The sequence below is a fragment of the Brassica napus genome, chromosome C6 (assembly GCF_020379485.1).
Source record: "Brassica napus cultivar Da-Ae chromosome C6, Da-Ae, whole genome shotgun sequence".
Taxonomy (NCBI): Eukaryota; Viridiplantae; Streptophyta; class Magnoliopsida; order Brassicales; family Brassicaceae; genus Brassica; species Brassica napus.
This window is the reverse complement of record NC_063449.1, coordinates 39724565-39740648: the sequence shown is the minus strand read 5'-3', so window position 1 is coordinate 39740648 and position 16084 is coordinate 39724565. Positions and strand designations below refer to the sequence as shown.

Below are 16084 nucleotides of genomic sequence, written 5' to 3'. Positions count from 1 at the left end.
AATTGGCTAGATTTTTGTTTCAAAACAAATGAATTGGTTCTAGATTTTGATCGGATTTGATCAAATCTTTGTAACATTTGTTTGATAAATAAATTTCATATTCCAATAAAATAATATTAAATATCCTGTTATTATTAAATATATATCCAATTATCTACATGATATTATTCAGTATATAAATAAATTCAAATAAGTATTTAGAAATTCTCATCAAGGGTTAGTTTCCTTCCATTTATAATCAAGAATCGAGATTTTATGCTATAAGAAAAATGTATATTTGAATAAAAGCTAGATGTATTTATATATATATATATATATATATATATATTTGGAAATTAGGAACATGATGGGACAATATGGACCATGAATTTGTCTAGCCTTATTGCACATTCTAGTAAAATACATTTAATTGTAAAATGAAGTAAAACAGTATATTTTTCACAATACTGTAGACAATATCGAGAATTTCTGTAAAAACAAAAGCTGGCAATTCTTAAGATGTTCTTTTGTTACTGGCAGTAATGTTTGGAAAAAAAAAAGATTGATGGTAAATAGATTCAATCTAAAGATGAAAAGGAGAAATAAATGTAAATTTGAGAACGATTAACAACTTGACTTGACTAGACGTGGCAATTATTGAGATGTTCTTTTGTTACTGGCAGTAATGTTTGAAAAAAAAAAAAGATTGATGGTAAATAGATTCAATCAAAAGATGAAAAGGAGAAATAAATGTAAATTTGAGAAAGATTAAGAACTTGATTTGACTAGACGTGGACCCACAGAGGAGGGACGAGGCTTTGGTCACTGTCTTTAGAGAGTGAATGATGCAGAGGACACGCACGTGGAGTCTGTTTCAACCCCACTGTCTCTCTCTTATTTGTTCATTTAATACGCTCATTTCTTCTTATTGTTATTTTATTACAAATACGTATTTTTACAACCTTAAAAGTATTTAGGAGAGCTTATTCAAACAAGAATTTGTATGAAATTTAGTGATTTTAAAAGTTGATGGACTTTTAAAAATTAAGTAAACTTAACAAATAGTTTACATAGATTTCCATTGATTGTGATTGATCTTCATAGATTTGCATACATTTTATTTTTTTTTATAAATCTTTTTAAAAAAATATGTAAAAGTTCTTTTAGAAAACTTTCCAATTTTTTAAAAGTTCTCTGTAAATATAGACGATAGTAAGAGATGATATACGGGTCAGAGATAATGTACAACAAGTTCCTGAGAAATCTTCGTGGCCGAATCAAGTCACAAGATCGATCGAGATCAACTCTTGAGGGTAATCTATTGTAGCCATCTTGGACCTCATGTTGCTACGTACGATTGGAATCGATGTTCCTTAGTAACACTAGTAGCGATGAGTTGAGCCACCTCATTCCTTCCTTCACCCACATGATCCAATTTCCACTACGAAAAGACACAAGGAGATGATGAATGTTTCGGAAATGATACATGAGTGTTGGGTAGTTTTCTATCCATGGCAACGATAGGAGCTGCGCCTCGAAGAATGAGTTGGTAGAAAGAAGGATCATCAGCCATGAAAGACAGCTTTCCACCACTATTGCTTACGCTATTCTGCCAAGATGATGACACTCAAGCATTGATGCTTCTTGTTATGGTATAAGACCATCATCGCTGCTTTTTTTTCTTTGTATATGATTTTCTTCTTGTTACAGTTTTGAAATAAATGGGAAAATGTTGAAATTATTTTACTTGTTTGTGTAACGCTACGGAATCAAAAGTGTGTTTTCTATTATATGGATTTTAAAACTCTTATGGGTATACATCAGATTTTCAAAGTTGAGTCTCATGAGTAAAAAATAAAGAATCTATATCCCAATAACAATAGAGTTTGATAGAATTAAAAAATCAATCATAAGTAAATTTTTTGAATAACAAAAGATTTTGAATGGATTTTAAAAATCTTTAAACCAATAACAATGGAGTTTACTAAGAGTTTAAATTCTATCTACCAATAATGATGGACTTTTAAAATTTTATAATTCACCTAGACTCTATCTACCAATAACCCCCCTTACACAGATAGATGATTGATTTACTATAAAACTGAAAGACTTTGATCAACCAGAAATGTCCCACGAGACTACTAAAACTATCGGTGGCATCCTACATTTATATCACCACATGTCTATTTTAATTGTCTCCAACCAAAATAAGAGATAAATAACTAATATTTTATGGAAATAAATTAATATTCAATATGCAAATAGGAATGTCAAACTGAGCAGTGTATCCTAAATTATACCCTTAAGTAATTAAATTGTCAAATATAAAATTGAATCCGACCTTTAATCGTTTAGAGTTGTCTAACCAGAATGTTGGGATCGAATTATATAATTTTTGGTGATATTTATATATGTTGATTAGTCAATTTTGTGAATTTTTTTTCTGAGACAAGTTTGATTCTAGTTTGAGGAAAAGTGGGGGGGGGAGTAAAATGTGTATAAATAGATACGTCAGTAGAGAAAATGACTGAAAAGATTTAATGAGTGATTAATTGGTTGGCTGACTTTATTATTCATAAAATGTTGTGATCGTTCTTTCTGATTAGTAATTGTTATTATCTGACATATGTCAAATATTTTTTTTTTTTTTTTTTTTCGTGTCTTGATTCTTCATTTCTTATAGGTATTAAATACTGGCCGAGACTTTTGATTATAAGTTATTGTTAAGATCCCGATTGTAACTTACATATATATAATATAACAATGTTTAGAATATATAGAGAGACGTTTATTCCCATTAAAACCAAGAATACTATTTATACATTCGTTGATTGAAAATTGAGTATCAAAAAATCAAAACCCGATCAATTAGCATCAACACGAATATAATTATATGTTGTGGAAAATTGGTTTGGAAGAATTCATAGGGACAATCAGCTATGGAAATGTATCACCAACACGAAATATTAATGTATGTACGTTGTATATATTGTTGTTTAATGTTCCTAACACATGAAAATGAGATACCAAACATCCTTTAACGACAATTGTCCGTCAATGAGATAACACCAATTGTGGAAACAAAGTAGAAGCAATATAATTTTCCTATTCCTATATATATATATATATATATGTATATATATTATGTAGCACTATATTTGGTTTTGTTTTGGGTATATAAGTATAGACATATTCCCCCACCCCCTCAAAAAAAATGTTTCAAAAGGATGTTGGATTCTTTTTTTTTTCTTTGTCAAAAGTTGGATTTTATCATGTGGATCTCGTGATCTACCGTAGAGCCATGGATATGGATTAATCACCTGTCAATAATAATTCAATCTATTTAATATTTTGATATCACGTACGTACAAAATGTATAGTATATGTAACTTCTGACTTCTGAGTTCTAGTTCTGAATCGCTGAATTTTTCGCTAACTGTGCAACTAATTCTGCGATCGACATGAAGTTAACAGTAACGACGAAAACTGACGTCCATTTTCAATTATTGGAAAAATCGAAAAAGGGTTGTATTATTATGAAATTTATGCATGAAACGCAATAAATACAATTTCTTCTTTTTCCATTCATCTCGATCACTGTACGTTATAAAGCAAAACATATTTATTTGAATAATTGTACAGAATAAAAATCACGTAGCCCTATCTTCTATTACCACAAATAACGAAAAATACTCAAAGAGAATAGTTTATAATGTAAATAAAATTCCAAAAATAAAAACACAAAAGATATAAAGCAAAGACGAAAATAAAAGTCCATGCTTTCATATTCATATCGCTTTAACCATCTCTCTCTCTCTATCTTCTCTCACTCAGACACAGACACACAGCAAAGCTTCCCATCTGAAAGGAGTTTCATGTCCTTAAGGACCATATAACCTATCTCTCTCTAGGAATTAAAAAAACAGAAGATAGAGAGAGAAACTATGGCTCACATAAAGATCTAACAGAGACGGTAGTCCCACTTCCCCACCACAACCATCTTTGATCATCATCATCATCAATATGGATCCTGATCCAGATCATCATCAAAGACCAAACTTCCCTCTCCAGCTTCTTGATTCTTCTTCCTCCTCTTCCACTTCCTTAGCCATCATCCCATCAGCTTCGTCTTCCGAACCTAACTCCGACCCCAACGCTCTCTCCAAGAAACCACCTCCAAAGCGAACCTCAACAAAGGACAGACACACCAAAGTCGAAGGCCGGGGCCGTAGGATCCGTATGCCGGCCATGTGCGCCGCACGTGTCTTTCAGCTCACACGCGAGCTCGGTCATAAATCCGACGGTGAAACCATCGAGTGGCTTCTCCAGCAAGCTGAGCCGGCGGTTATAGCCGCTACGGGGACGGGAACCATACCGGCTAACTTCACTTCTCTTAATATCTCACTTCGTAGCTCAAGATCCTCTCTCTCTGCTGCTCATCTTCGTACAACTCCGAGCAACTATTACTTCCACTCGCCTGCGATGGCTCAACATCATCAGCAGCAGCAGCTTCACCAGGTGCGTCCCAAGAATGAGTCGCATTCTTGCTCTTCTTCTCAGTTCGTGGATCACAACCAGATGGGGAACTATCTAGTACAATCAACGGCTGGATCTTTGCCTACTAGCCAGACTCCTGCCACGGCCCCGTTTTGGAGTAGTGGTGATAGTACGCAGAATCTATGGGCTTTTCATCATTCCGGTGACGTTTACAACACAAGCAGCGGTGGTGGTGGTGGCAGCGGTGGAGCGGGTGGTGGAGGAGGAGTACATTTGATGAACTTCCCAGCGCCGTTTGCTTTGTTTTCCGGACAGCCTTTGGCGTCTGGTTACGGTGGAGGAGTAGGAGGTGGAGGAGGAGAACATAACCATTACGGAGTTTTATCGGCGTTAAACGCTGCGTACCGGCCGGTTCAGGAGACGGAAAACCAGCAAAACCGCGATGGAGATCATCATCACAACCATCAAGAAGATGGAAGCACAAGTCATCATTCCTAGGCAAAAAAGAAAACACACACAAACAATATATCTGTGAGATTTTTTTTGTCCTTTCGTTTGTTTGATTGTTTTTAAACAAGCGTGTTTTGTTTTGCATTGCTTTTTTCATATATTTTTTTTCTTTATAAACTTCCACGAGTTCTGATCGAGTTTCATTATTCTTCTGATTAATGTATTAAGTACGTAAGAACGTGATTTTTCGATATGTTTTAGTATGTAGCATTTATCTTGTGAAATGTTTTTCTCTTTACTCTTGAGTGTGATGTGAAGAGTATTCTAATGAGACATATATAATACTTGATTAGGGTTTCTGAACCACTTTTATATGTGTATAACTGTTAATCAACAAAACATTTACCATGCCAAATAAGATATATTACAGTTTTTTGTTTGTTCATGGTCTGATCCTTTCTACCATATTGTCTCAAAAGATACTTCTCCTGTGTGAATTACATCCTAATATTTTCAATATATTGACTGGTCTATCAATCTATAGAAAGATATTATTGATATATATGTGATGTTATATATAGTAAGAAGATCATAAAGTTCAAATTAAACCACATTACAATGTGATTTTTGGTTATTAAAAGTTTGCTAATGAGGAGTTGATATGCTGACATATCAATGCCAAATAGTTTATCCACGAATATTGAAATAATGTATGCTAGAACGGAATTTTATAGATTTGATAGATAAATATAATAAGCAAGTTATCAAACTATTGGTTATAGATTCCAGCTTGATTTTTTTTATATCTAATAATAATTCGTTGATAAATTTTCATTATACAGAACAAATACGGAAGTATATGTAACATGCGTGATAAATGTATCGCTGCATCTTGTATCGGTCTTTATGATCAGATTTTACTTGCGCTATACAGTCTTTACTTGCATGGGTGTGTATACGGAAACGAATGTATACCGAAAGTAAGTGGATGTATCAACGAGCATGGGAATTGGTACGTTAGCAATTTAAAATTACACCACACATACTCATATACATATACAATTAGTATGTTAACAGAATAAACTATTGATCTGCATAATAAAATAATAAAAACTTTCAAATATAATAGTATTGGAACTTCTATAGATGGGGGCCAAGTGCCAACCATTCCTGAAAACATAGGCCTGTCGGTTATATAATCTCATACACATGATATGCCAAGCATATTTATTGGTTTAAATAAGCTTTGATCTTAATCATTTTTAAAGAGTGCAAATTCATTTGGCAAAAAAAGCGTGCAAATTCAAGTTGATCTCAGTAACAAATATATGAATAAACTAAATTAGATTTGACGATAATAATAGAGAAGAATATGGAGGCACCGATGATCTCATGAATCTTCTTTGATATTTGTATATTGTTGTTTACGTATTACTTTATAGATAAACAATAAGATACGAGTCATGACCGATCATTGTGTTTTATGTCGGCGTCTTATTTTATAGTAAAAAAAGAAATCTGAAAAAGAAAAGGACACCAGTAGGAGAATAGTAACCTGGCATTACCTTATAGGTCCAAAAGAAATGAAAAATGTCTCTAAAGCATACTTAAAAATAGAACTTTGGATCTACGTAGTTATATAATGTGGAAATTCTATCGTATAGAAGTGTATCCATGTGGACTCTTTGTTTTTGACCTGGAAGATATTAGATGATCATCATAACGTCACTTGCTTCTCTACTTTGTTTAGACTTTAGATCAAGCTTCACTATTTTAATATGAAAACCTTTCTAAATATTTTTAAAAAGGTTTTTCATATTAAAATATTTATGTTTGGGGTGTTTCTCGATATTCCTAACTATATGCATAAAAATCAATAATAAAATAATTTCTACAGAAAATTATTAAGAGTAACAAAACAGTGGAACCAAATCAAAATCGTTAATAAAACAGAGTCAAATTAAAACCGTACCAAACTACTGATGTAATTTAAGATCTATCTTGTTGTAGATTGCTGGGGAAAAGATGCGTAGCATGGCTGTCAAGCGCTTGGGAACCAGATGCTAGTGAACATATCTCTTCCATCTTTGAGTTGAAGAGATTGATGAAGAGGAAAGCAGATAAATTATATCTCTTTCACACTGCGGTTATAAAAAAAATAGAGGAAAGCAGATAAAATGTACGAATAAATTAGATTGTTTACTTTGAGGGTACATATATATTGGTTCTCGACAAAAGTGATATGCATTTATTTGCTGCAACTCAGAGCACCATTATCGGTGGTCTTTAGGGGTCTCTTAATTTAATTGTGCATTAAAATTAAATCAAAAATACAATAAACGTTGGAGACGTCGCTTAATTGGGGTAAGGTAGAGACCGTATTTGAGAAACACGTGTAGGCAAAGGAAGAAGAGAGAGGAAAAGCGTCTACGGTTTGTTTTGGTTCATTCTCTCTTTCTCTCGAAACCTCTCCACCTACCTTTCCGAGAAGGCGATTCTCTCTTCCTCCATGGTTCTTCGACTTGCCGGCGAAAGTCCATGTCTCCATGGGACTCAGACGAAACGAGATCGTCTCTCTCTGTGGCTCGCAGACGAAAGGGCGATTCTCTCTCTCTCTCTCTCTCTTTGTGACTCCTGGAGGAAACGAAGCCAGACCTCTCTCTCTCGGTGGCTGACGTCGACGAAGGAAATCGTCGATTATCTCCCTCTCCGTGGGGCTTCTCGTCGGCGAAGGACGGCACTCTCTTTCTGGGTCGATAAACTGGAATCTGAAGGTAAATTTAAAGCGTTTGTTGTGTTCTTCAAGCATGCATGTTTTATTCTACACTTATTCTTGTTCTGACTGCAGGTTTGTTTGGTTTGTAGGTTCGATTCTTTCTCGCGGTGGTAGTCGTCGACGGCGATATATGGCTATCTGTCGGTGGCTCTCCTCCACGGCGACAGAGCTCTCTGTCGATGCCTCTCCGCGATTCGTACAGGTAATGCTTCTGTTTCATGTTCTTCAATGATGTATGTCTCTGATTGTGGCTTCATAAGTTGTGATTTGTTTGTTGCAAGTGAATCTATTTTGATAATGTTTCTGTCATATGATTTTGTTGGGTTTAGCTGGAACAATTTTTTTTCCAAGCTTGTTTTGTTTGTTGCAAGTTCATCAATGTTTATTTGGCTATTTTTGCTGATTGAATTTATTTTGTTTCTGCCTTTGTGTGGTGAGATGAAAGGATCAACGTGAGACAAGGGATCAACTTGCGTTTGATCTGCTAAGTGGAAAGAGAGGTCAGGAAGGTTCTTCAATGCAGGTTAGTGTTACTCTCCAACATCTGGTCCGATATGAAATGAAATGAATTGAATTAGAAGTGATGTGGTTAGCTTCTGTGATGATTTGAAACTCGTGTAATTAAAGATGTAGTTAAGTGTTAGATTTATGGTTGATGGTTGTGTATGGTATTAAATAGAACTGATGGTTAGATAGAAACATAAGTTGAACCATAAATTTTAAAAAGCTTCTGTGGTTAGATAAATTTTAAAAAGCTTCTGTGAAACTCCTTTGTTTGTTGTTAGATATGTGTCAATTCGATCAGCATTCAAGTCTGCTAGTAGTTGAAACATAAATTTTAAAAAGCTTCTATGATGAATTGTTTGTGTTGAGTTGTTTGGGTTGGTGTCTTGAATGCTACCTCTCTTCCTTGTATTATTTATAACCACTGTCTTTCTCTTCAATCTCCAACATCTGAATGAGCTTGATAGCTCTTCCTTCTCTTTCTCCTCCGGCTCCTCTGCCTCCTCTTTCTCCTCTGTCTCATCTTTCTCCACCATCTCCTCTTTCTCCTCTTTCTCCTCTGTCTCCTCTGTCTCCTCTTTCTCCTCTTTCTCCACTGTCTCCTCTTTCTCCTCTGTCTCCTCTTTCTCCTCTGTCTCCTCTTTCTACTATATCCTTGTCTTCGAAAATGGATTTCAATCCATTTGAGGATTCTGCCAATTTTGTTGACCTACTTAATAGTCAACAAAATGTTGTCTTTGGCAGTCAACAACCCTCCTCAGGTAGTCAAGCTGCAGAGCAGCGACCAGAGCGTAAGGAAAGAAGGTCGTGGACAGCTACAGAGGATATAGTGCTCATTAGCGCGTGGTTGAACACGAGCAAAGACCCCGTTGTGGGGAATGAGCAGAAGTCTGTGGCTTTCTGGACCAGAGTTGCAGCATACTTCTCGGCTAGTCCTAAACTTGCAGCCTCTGAAAAACGAGAGGGTAGTCAATGCAAGCAACGTTGGCACAAGGTGAATGAAGCAGTTTGCAAGTTCTCAGGGGCGTATGAAGCAGCCACAAGAGAGAAAACCAGTGGCATGAATGACAATGACGTTCTAAAACTGGCCCACGAGATCTTCTTCAATAACCAAAAAAAGAAGTTCGGTCTCGAACATGCCTGGAACGAGCTTCGCAACGACCAGAAGTGGTGTGAGCTCGCTACTGCTAAAACTGATACCAGCTCGAAAAGGAGGAAGTTTGTCGACGGTTCACATTCAGGAGCAAGCTCGAAAGTCAATGAAAACGAGGCTGCTGTAGAAGGAACATCTCGTCCCCCTGGTGTTAAGGCTGCAAAAGCCCGTGGGGAGAAACCAATTACTGAGGGGAAAGACATTGGTGAGCTTCAGAACATGTTAGTTAGGAAGGAGAAGATGTCGAAGATGAAGCTTCTGGACAGGCTCATGGCTAAACAAGAACCTCTAGATGATGATGAAGTAGCTCTGAAGAAGAAGTTAACTAAAGAGTTGTTGCTGTCTAATTAGGTGTTGTGATTGTTAGTTAATTATGTTTGTTTCTCGAATTTCAAAGCTCTGTTAAAGAGCTTAAGTTTTAAAATATTTAAGTTCTCAAGGATTTTATTGTAATGGTCTGGTTAGTGATGATATAAAATGTTTTATGTTAATGTCAATATTTGTCTTCGTCTGTAGTATTTTATATTTCTTATCATGCTAATGTTAATGTATGTCTTTGTCTTGGCCAGGATGCTTGCGTGACATGAGTTTTGGAGTTTTGCCTTCGACTGAAGCGAGTCACGGAGTGGAGTGTCTGTTAGTGTCTTTATGTGTATGTGTCTATATGTGTACGTGTCTGTTAGTTTCAAGTGGAGTGTGGCCTTTATGTGTCTGTTAGTGTCAAGTGGGGATGTCACGGACTTGTATGTCACGGACTTGTATGTCCGTTAGTGTCAAGTGGACTTGTATATCACGGACGTGTTTATATGCACTCATCTTCTCTATTTATATGCACTCATCTTCTCTTTATATCAATCGCCAAAACAAACTCCTCTCCTCTCTTCAAACACAACAACAACAAACTCATCTCCTCTCTTCAAACACAACAACAACAAACTCACAAAAACCATCTCATATTTTCAATCACCATATATGGCTTCTTCTTCACAAAATACTTTAGATGAATCTTTTGATGATGATGCTTTTGATGATGCATTTGATGAGGTCTTTGATCAACATTTTGATCAAGCCTTTGAAAATTTAATCATTCATCGTGATCAAGAAGAACGGAGAAAGAAAAGAAAAAAACGAGCGTATATAGAAAGAAATCGTGAGGAAGGGCATATCCGTTTATGGAATGATTATTTTAGTGATACTCCAACGTATCCTGAAAATTTATTCCGTCGACGTTTTAGAATGAACAAACCATTATTTACGCGCATTGTTGATCGTCTCTCCAACGAAGTTCTTTACTTTAAGGAAAAGCAAGATGGTCTCGGAAGGAGTAGTCTCTCTCCCCTTCAAAAGTGTACTGCAGCCATTCGTGTATTGGCATATGGTTCTGCGGCTGATGCGGTCGACGAATACCTCCGGCTCGGTGAAACAACAACTCGGTTATGCGTGGAAAATTTCGTCGAAGGGATTATATGTTTGTTTGGCGATGAGTACCTAAGAAAACCGACACCGGCTGATCTTCAACGTCTACTTAATGTTGGAGAGTATCGAGGATTTCCCGGAATGATTGGAAGCATCGATTGTATGCACTGGGAGTGGAATAATTGTCCCACCGCTTGGAAAGGGCAATATTCCCGTGGTTCGGGTAAACCAACAATTGTTTTAGAGGCGGTTGCTTCATACGATCTCTGGATATGGCACGCATTTTTTGGACCTCCAGGTACGTTAAACGATATCAATGTTCTTGATCGCTCGCCTGTTTTTGATGACATTATAAAGGGTCATACGCCAGAAGTCACTTACTATGTCAATGGAAGAGAGTATCACATGACTTACTATCTCACAGATGGTATTTACCCAAAATGGGCAACTTTTATCCAATCGATTCAACTACCCCAAGGGCCGAAAGCAGTTTTATTTGCTCAACGTCAAGAAGCTGTCCGAAAGGATGTCGAGCGTGCTTTTGGAGTCTTGCAAGCTCGCTTTGCCATTGTTAAAAATCCCGCACTTTTTTGGGATAAAGTCAAAATTGGGAAGATTATGCGAGCATGTATCTTACTCCATAATATGATTGTTGAAGACGAACGAGATTCATACACTCTGCTTGATTCTTCGGAGTTCGAACAAGCAGAAGACAACGGAAGTTCGCATGTCGATCTCAATTTCTTCACAGATATGCCTACAAATATTGCTAATATGATGGGTGTTCTAACTACAATTCGTGATAGACAGATGCATCAACAACTAAAAGCTGATTTAGTTGAACATTTATGGTCTAAATTTGGAGGAGATGAAGACGACAACTGAGCTCGAACGCTTCTTTCAAATGTTCCCGTTTGTTTTTCTAATCTTTGTTTTGATGTTTTAATTTAAAAATCTATGTTTACAATGTAATATTTTATTATGCTTTATGTAACAAATTTTTTTTTTTTCAATAAAAAATGTTTAATATTTTTTTTAAAAAACCTCAAATAAGAGACTTGTAATGGAGGGAGGAAAAGTGTAAGTTTCTTAATCAACTCTCTCACCAAAATTAACTCTTTAAATAATGCTAAAATAAAATTAAGAGACCCATTAGGGTCTTTAGGATAAAGATGGTCTCAGGCCGAAATGTTTTAAGAGAGGTTAGCTTTTTTTTTTTTTTTGATCAAAGCTTTTCTTTTATCATTTCCATGCGTTGTTGAAATATATATGGTGTTCTGTATTTGCTCAGGCCCAAATTGCATGATACTTCCTCCATCCCCCATTGATTGATATGGGCTAGATAGAAACATGGGGTTCATAAAGCCCAAGTATTAAATGAAGCTAAGAAAGCGGTAAAGTATAGTTTGGACGGACATTTTGAGGCATAATCTCAACTCATATTCCCTCATTTAACTTTCTTAAAGGTATTTGATAAATCACTTCAAACTTATACACCAGATAAATCAAATATAATTAATTTTTATGTCTTAACTCTGGAGTTAAAAATATACTAAAGTTACTGAGTAGAAACTGGAGTCACTCTCAAGTAATATTCTTATAAATGTGTTTAGAAATAAACAATTGTCGGGGAAGGGTGAGTTTTCGGTGCCTCATTGCTCGAGGCCGTGCAAACATGATTTGTTTTTGTTTCCCTCATTTTGCTTAGAAGTAAAAATAAGAAAAACAAAAAAAAGGAGTGGTCATAAAAGTCCAAGGTAAAAGCTGGACTCCATTCAACTTCTACACTGTGAGAAAGGAGAGAAGAAAAATAAATAGGCGAAAGCTTTGGACATTAAGGAAGACACTGGAGAGTAGTAATAATGCCTTCTCATTCTGGAGATGACAATGTTCTTCAAGTTCTCATCAAGAACTTCGATGTTCTTGCTCTGTATGTCTCTTTCCATCTCTCTCTTCTTTACAGATCCTTATCTTGTTTTCTTTTTAATTTGTTAATTAGATCGTGTACCTTGTTTCCTTTTTTTCGTATTTCTACTGAGTTCAACTACATTGTCTATGTTCTTGATTCCAGTTTTGAAAGAGAAACCATCTTCAGATTTCTAACTGATTTATAGAGTTTAATTTTGTGTTTTAATTTTATTTGAAAGTTGAAACTTGCTACTTTTTTTTGCTTCTACAGTCCATTGGTTGCTCTCGTCTACCCTCTGTAAGTGAAATCTCTCTCCGTATAATTTGTGTGTGTTAATTAATTGGGGGTTAGCAGAACTCACTTTAAAGCTAATTTTATGTGTTAGTTGGGGTAAATAAAAGATTAAATTGATAGCAAAACTTACTTTCAGGCCTAATCTTTCATTCACATTGATATGAACATTGGAAAATTTAAGGGAAAAAGATGCAAAAACTAAACCTTTGAAAACTAAAATATGTCAATAAAGATTAAAGAAGATTAGTCTTTTCTCAGATGCACGTATTTCCACACAAACCCACTTATAATCCAAGACACGAGGCGTCATGCTTTTGGAGTATTCATGTAGTTATTATATTTAAATAACTAATTATGGTTACAAAAATGAATAGATATGCATCAGTGAAAGCAATAGAGACAAAATCATTAGCAGAAGACGAGCAATGGCTCACCTATTGGGTTCTCTACGCAATCATCTCCCTCTTCGAACTCATTTTCTCCAAACTCCTCGAATGGTTAGTTCTGTAACGTTACTACTATTTTTATGCTAGTGCACACCATTTAGTTTAGGCTTACAAGCTTTGGTCATATAATAAATAATCAAATCTCTTTTTTCTAATAAGGTTCCCGATATGGCCGTTCTTGAAGCTGGTGGGGATATGCTGGCTAGTGCTACCACAGTTTAATGGAGCAGAACACGTCTACAGACATTTCATCAGGCCATTCTACATGAATCCTCAAAGAGCTTCCACCAATATTTGGTACGTTCCTCAGAAGAAGTTCAACTTCTTTCCCAAACGTGACGACGACGATATCCTCACTGCTGCCGAGAAATACATGGAAAAACACGGCACCGACGCATTTGAGCGAATGATCGTCAGGGTAAATTCAAAATCATTTACATATATATTAACATGTGTATGGGTTGGTTGTTTATGTTTAAATGTTTAATGGATGTTATTTTTTTTATGCAGAAGGATAGTTATGAAAGAGGGAGGAGAGGAGGAGGTGGAGGAAGCAATAACTACATGATCTTTGATGATGATTATAGGTACTAAGTTTACCAAGTTCTTGTCGTTTTGATCGGTCACTGATCTGATCTTAAACCTGTTTGGCTACATTATTAAGTTTGTAAGCTGGTTGTCTGACTTTTGTTTATCTCTATGACTTTTATAATTGCCAGGATTACGAATAAGTATCATCCTTATGTAGTTATATGTATCACGTGTTTTGTATTAGTAATAAAACTAGGATAGGGTGAATTTATATGAAAATTATTTAAGAAATATCGTATGGTAAAATAAAATTTATATTCTTGATCGAATAAATATTTTTGGTTTTTAAACAATTTTTTAAAAACTTTTTTGTTAATTACATGATTTGTTTACTGATGAGCTGATCTCATTTTTAAAAATATTTTAGGTAAAAATTACTTATCGCATAAGAACCTAAAGTTTAGGCCGAAGAATCTCACCCCTACTATTTGGTTACAATAAAACTATGGCAGTTCAGTTTTATATCATGATTTAGCAATTTAAAAGTTAATTATGGTTATGAGAAGTTTACGTTCACTTGTCAATCCTATGTATCTTCAATATTTTTTTTCATTTTTGTGTCTTTTTTTTCATTTTGGCTATTACTCGATATAAATATTGATTTTTGAGTTTATTATCATTTCGTTAATTAGTTTTGGCCTGAGATTTAGAAAATGTGTAAGATTTAAAATTATTAAAAAGATACATATTTAAGATAAGGTTCGCGCCTTGAGCAGAATAAATATTTTATATTTATTACTTATTTTATGTTTTCCTGCATATTATGAAATAATAAAATAATAATTATATATTAATAACTAAAAACTCAGTTACTATTATGTAATAAATTGAAGTGCACATATAAATCAAACGACCGCTCTTGTTTGTTCGCAACCATTTTACGGTAAATAAATCAAAACAATCTATCTTATCTATCGTATATGATATATAATTAAATTTAAATGATATTAACATAAATATATAGTTTACTTTTAATATGAATATTTATTAAATAAGGTTTCTACTCATATGATTTTATGATTATTTACATATTTGTGTGACAAAATTTTACACTATCGATTTTTTTTTAATGTGGAATGTTTAGTGTTTTCAATAATTTATAATCATTTTAGAAAAACAATGAAGATTTCAAAATTAAAATGATAACGTTTCAATATATGTTCAACGTAAATATCAAAATATAAGTATGTATTTTCATATGATTTATATTTTAATTTAAACGATATGAAATATATATATTTATATTAACATAAACACCTACTAAAATAAAATTATTTATTCATATGATTTTATAATCATTGTATCTTATTATAGAAAAAAATTTAAACCTTGATCACAAAAGTTTGTGTGAGACTTTTAGCAGTTTTAGTAATTTATACGTGTTTTGAAAAATTTAAAATATAACATATACAAAAAAATCTATATTTTTATGATATGATTAATGTAATTTTTTAATTTATTTTAATAATAAATAATTTTAAAAAATGATAGAAAGTATATAGATTGTTAGCAAATCTTTATTATTTAAAATCATTAATTGCCATATATATTTTAGTCACATTACGTAATCTTAGTCACATTACATAATTCCGTAGGTTTTATTAAAGGAAATAATATATAATAATTTCATTTTGATAAATCATTGGTCCATAATGGACATATTATATAATATAACATTCTCTAGCAATTTAATTTTGGATTAACAAAATTTTCAATTGAATTTCAAGCTGTCACGTAAACAAAATTAACATTTTAATTATGTGACAACTCATCATGTCACTTTTTTAATTAATACAATTCACATTTATAACTTTTTTAATGTTTCTCTATTAATATACAGGGGATTCCATTTCATTTCCAATGACATAAAATAAGGCCAAATAAACTAAACTCAAATGCTCATCAAAATCAAAGTATTAACACACCAAGTTATTGAATCTCAAAGTAGAACAAAACACAAAGTTCTCATTTTTGAAGAGAAACGCCGTAGATTTGAGATAATAATTTAGAAATTAAGATAACAAAAGTTTTTGTTGACATATAGATATTTTTTTAGAATTTTTAATCAA

General features: G+C 34.0%; 4 protein-coding genes across 4 annotated transcripts; all 4 read left to right on the top strand.

Moving 5' to 3' along the window:
• The first annotated feature begins 3751 nt into the window (after positions 1-3751).
• On the top strand, positions 3752-5292 carry LOC106403579 (transcription factor TCP15-like). The gene has a single exon (XM_013844394.3). The coding sequence runs from the start codon at positions 4003-4005 to the stop codon at positions 4972-4974; it is 972 nt and encodes a 323-aa protein (XP_013699848.2). The 5' UTR covers positions 3752-4002; the 3' UTR covers positions 4975-5292.
• Positions 5293-7383: 2091 nt separating this feature from the next.
• Positions 7384-11660, top strand: LOC125588525 (putative nuclease HARBI1). Its single transcript, XM_048759915.1, has 3 exons — positions 7384-7700; positions 7792-8225; positions 9929-11660. The coding sequence occupies exon 3, from the start codon at positions 10332-10334 to the stop codon at positions 11658-11660; it is 1329 nt and encodes a 442-aa protein (XP_048615872.1). The 5' UTR covers positions 7384-7700; positions 7792-8225; positions 9929-10331.
• On the top strand, positions 8874-9710 carry LOC106392506 (glutathione S-transferase T3-like). Its single transcript, XM_013833316.2, has one exon. It carries the CDS (start codon positions 8874-8876, stop codon positions 9708-9710), a length of 837 nt encoding a protein of 278 aa, XP_013688770.2.
• An 835-nt stretch (positions 11661-12495) lies between the features above and the next one.
• LOC125588869 (HVA22-like protein c) lies at positions 12496-14171 on the top strand. Its single transcript, XM_048760789.1, has 6 exons — positions 12496-12585; positions 12619-12705; positions 12955-12981; positions 13353-13475; positions 13584-13842; positions 13935-14171. The coding sequence occupies exons 2-6, from the start codon at positions 12638-12640 to the stop codon at positions 14016-14018; spliced, it is 561 nt and encodes a 186-aa protein (XP_048616746.1). The 5' UTR covers positions 12496-12585; positions 12619-12637; the 3' UTR covers positions 14019-14171.
• Positions 14172-16084: the final 1913 nt, after the last annotated feature.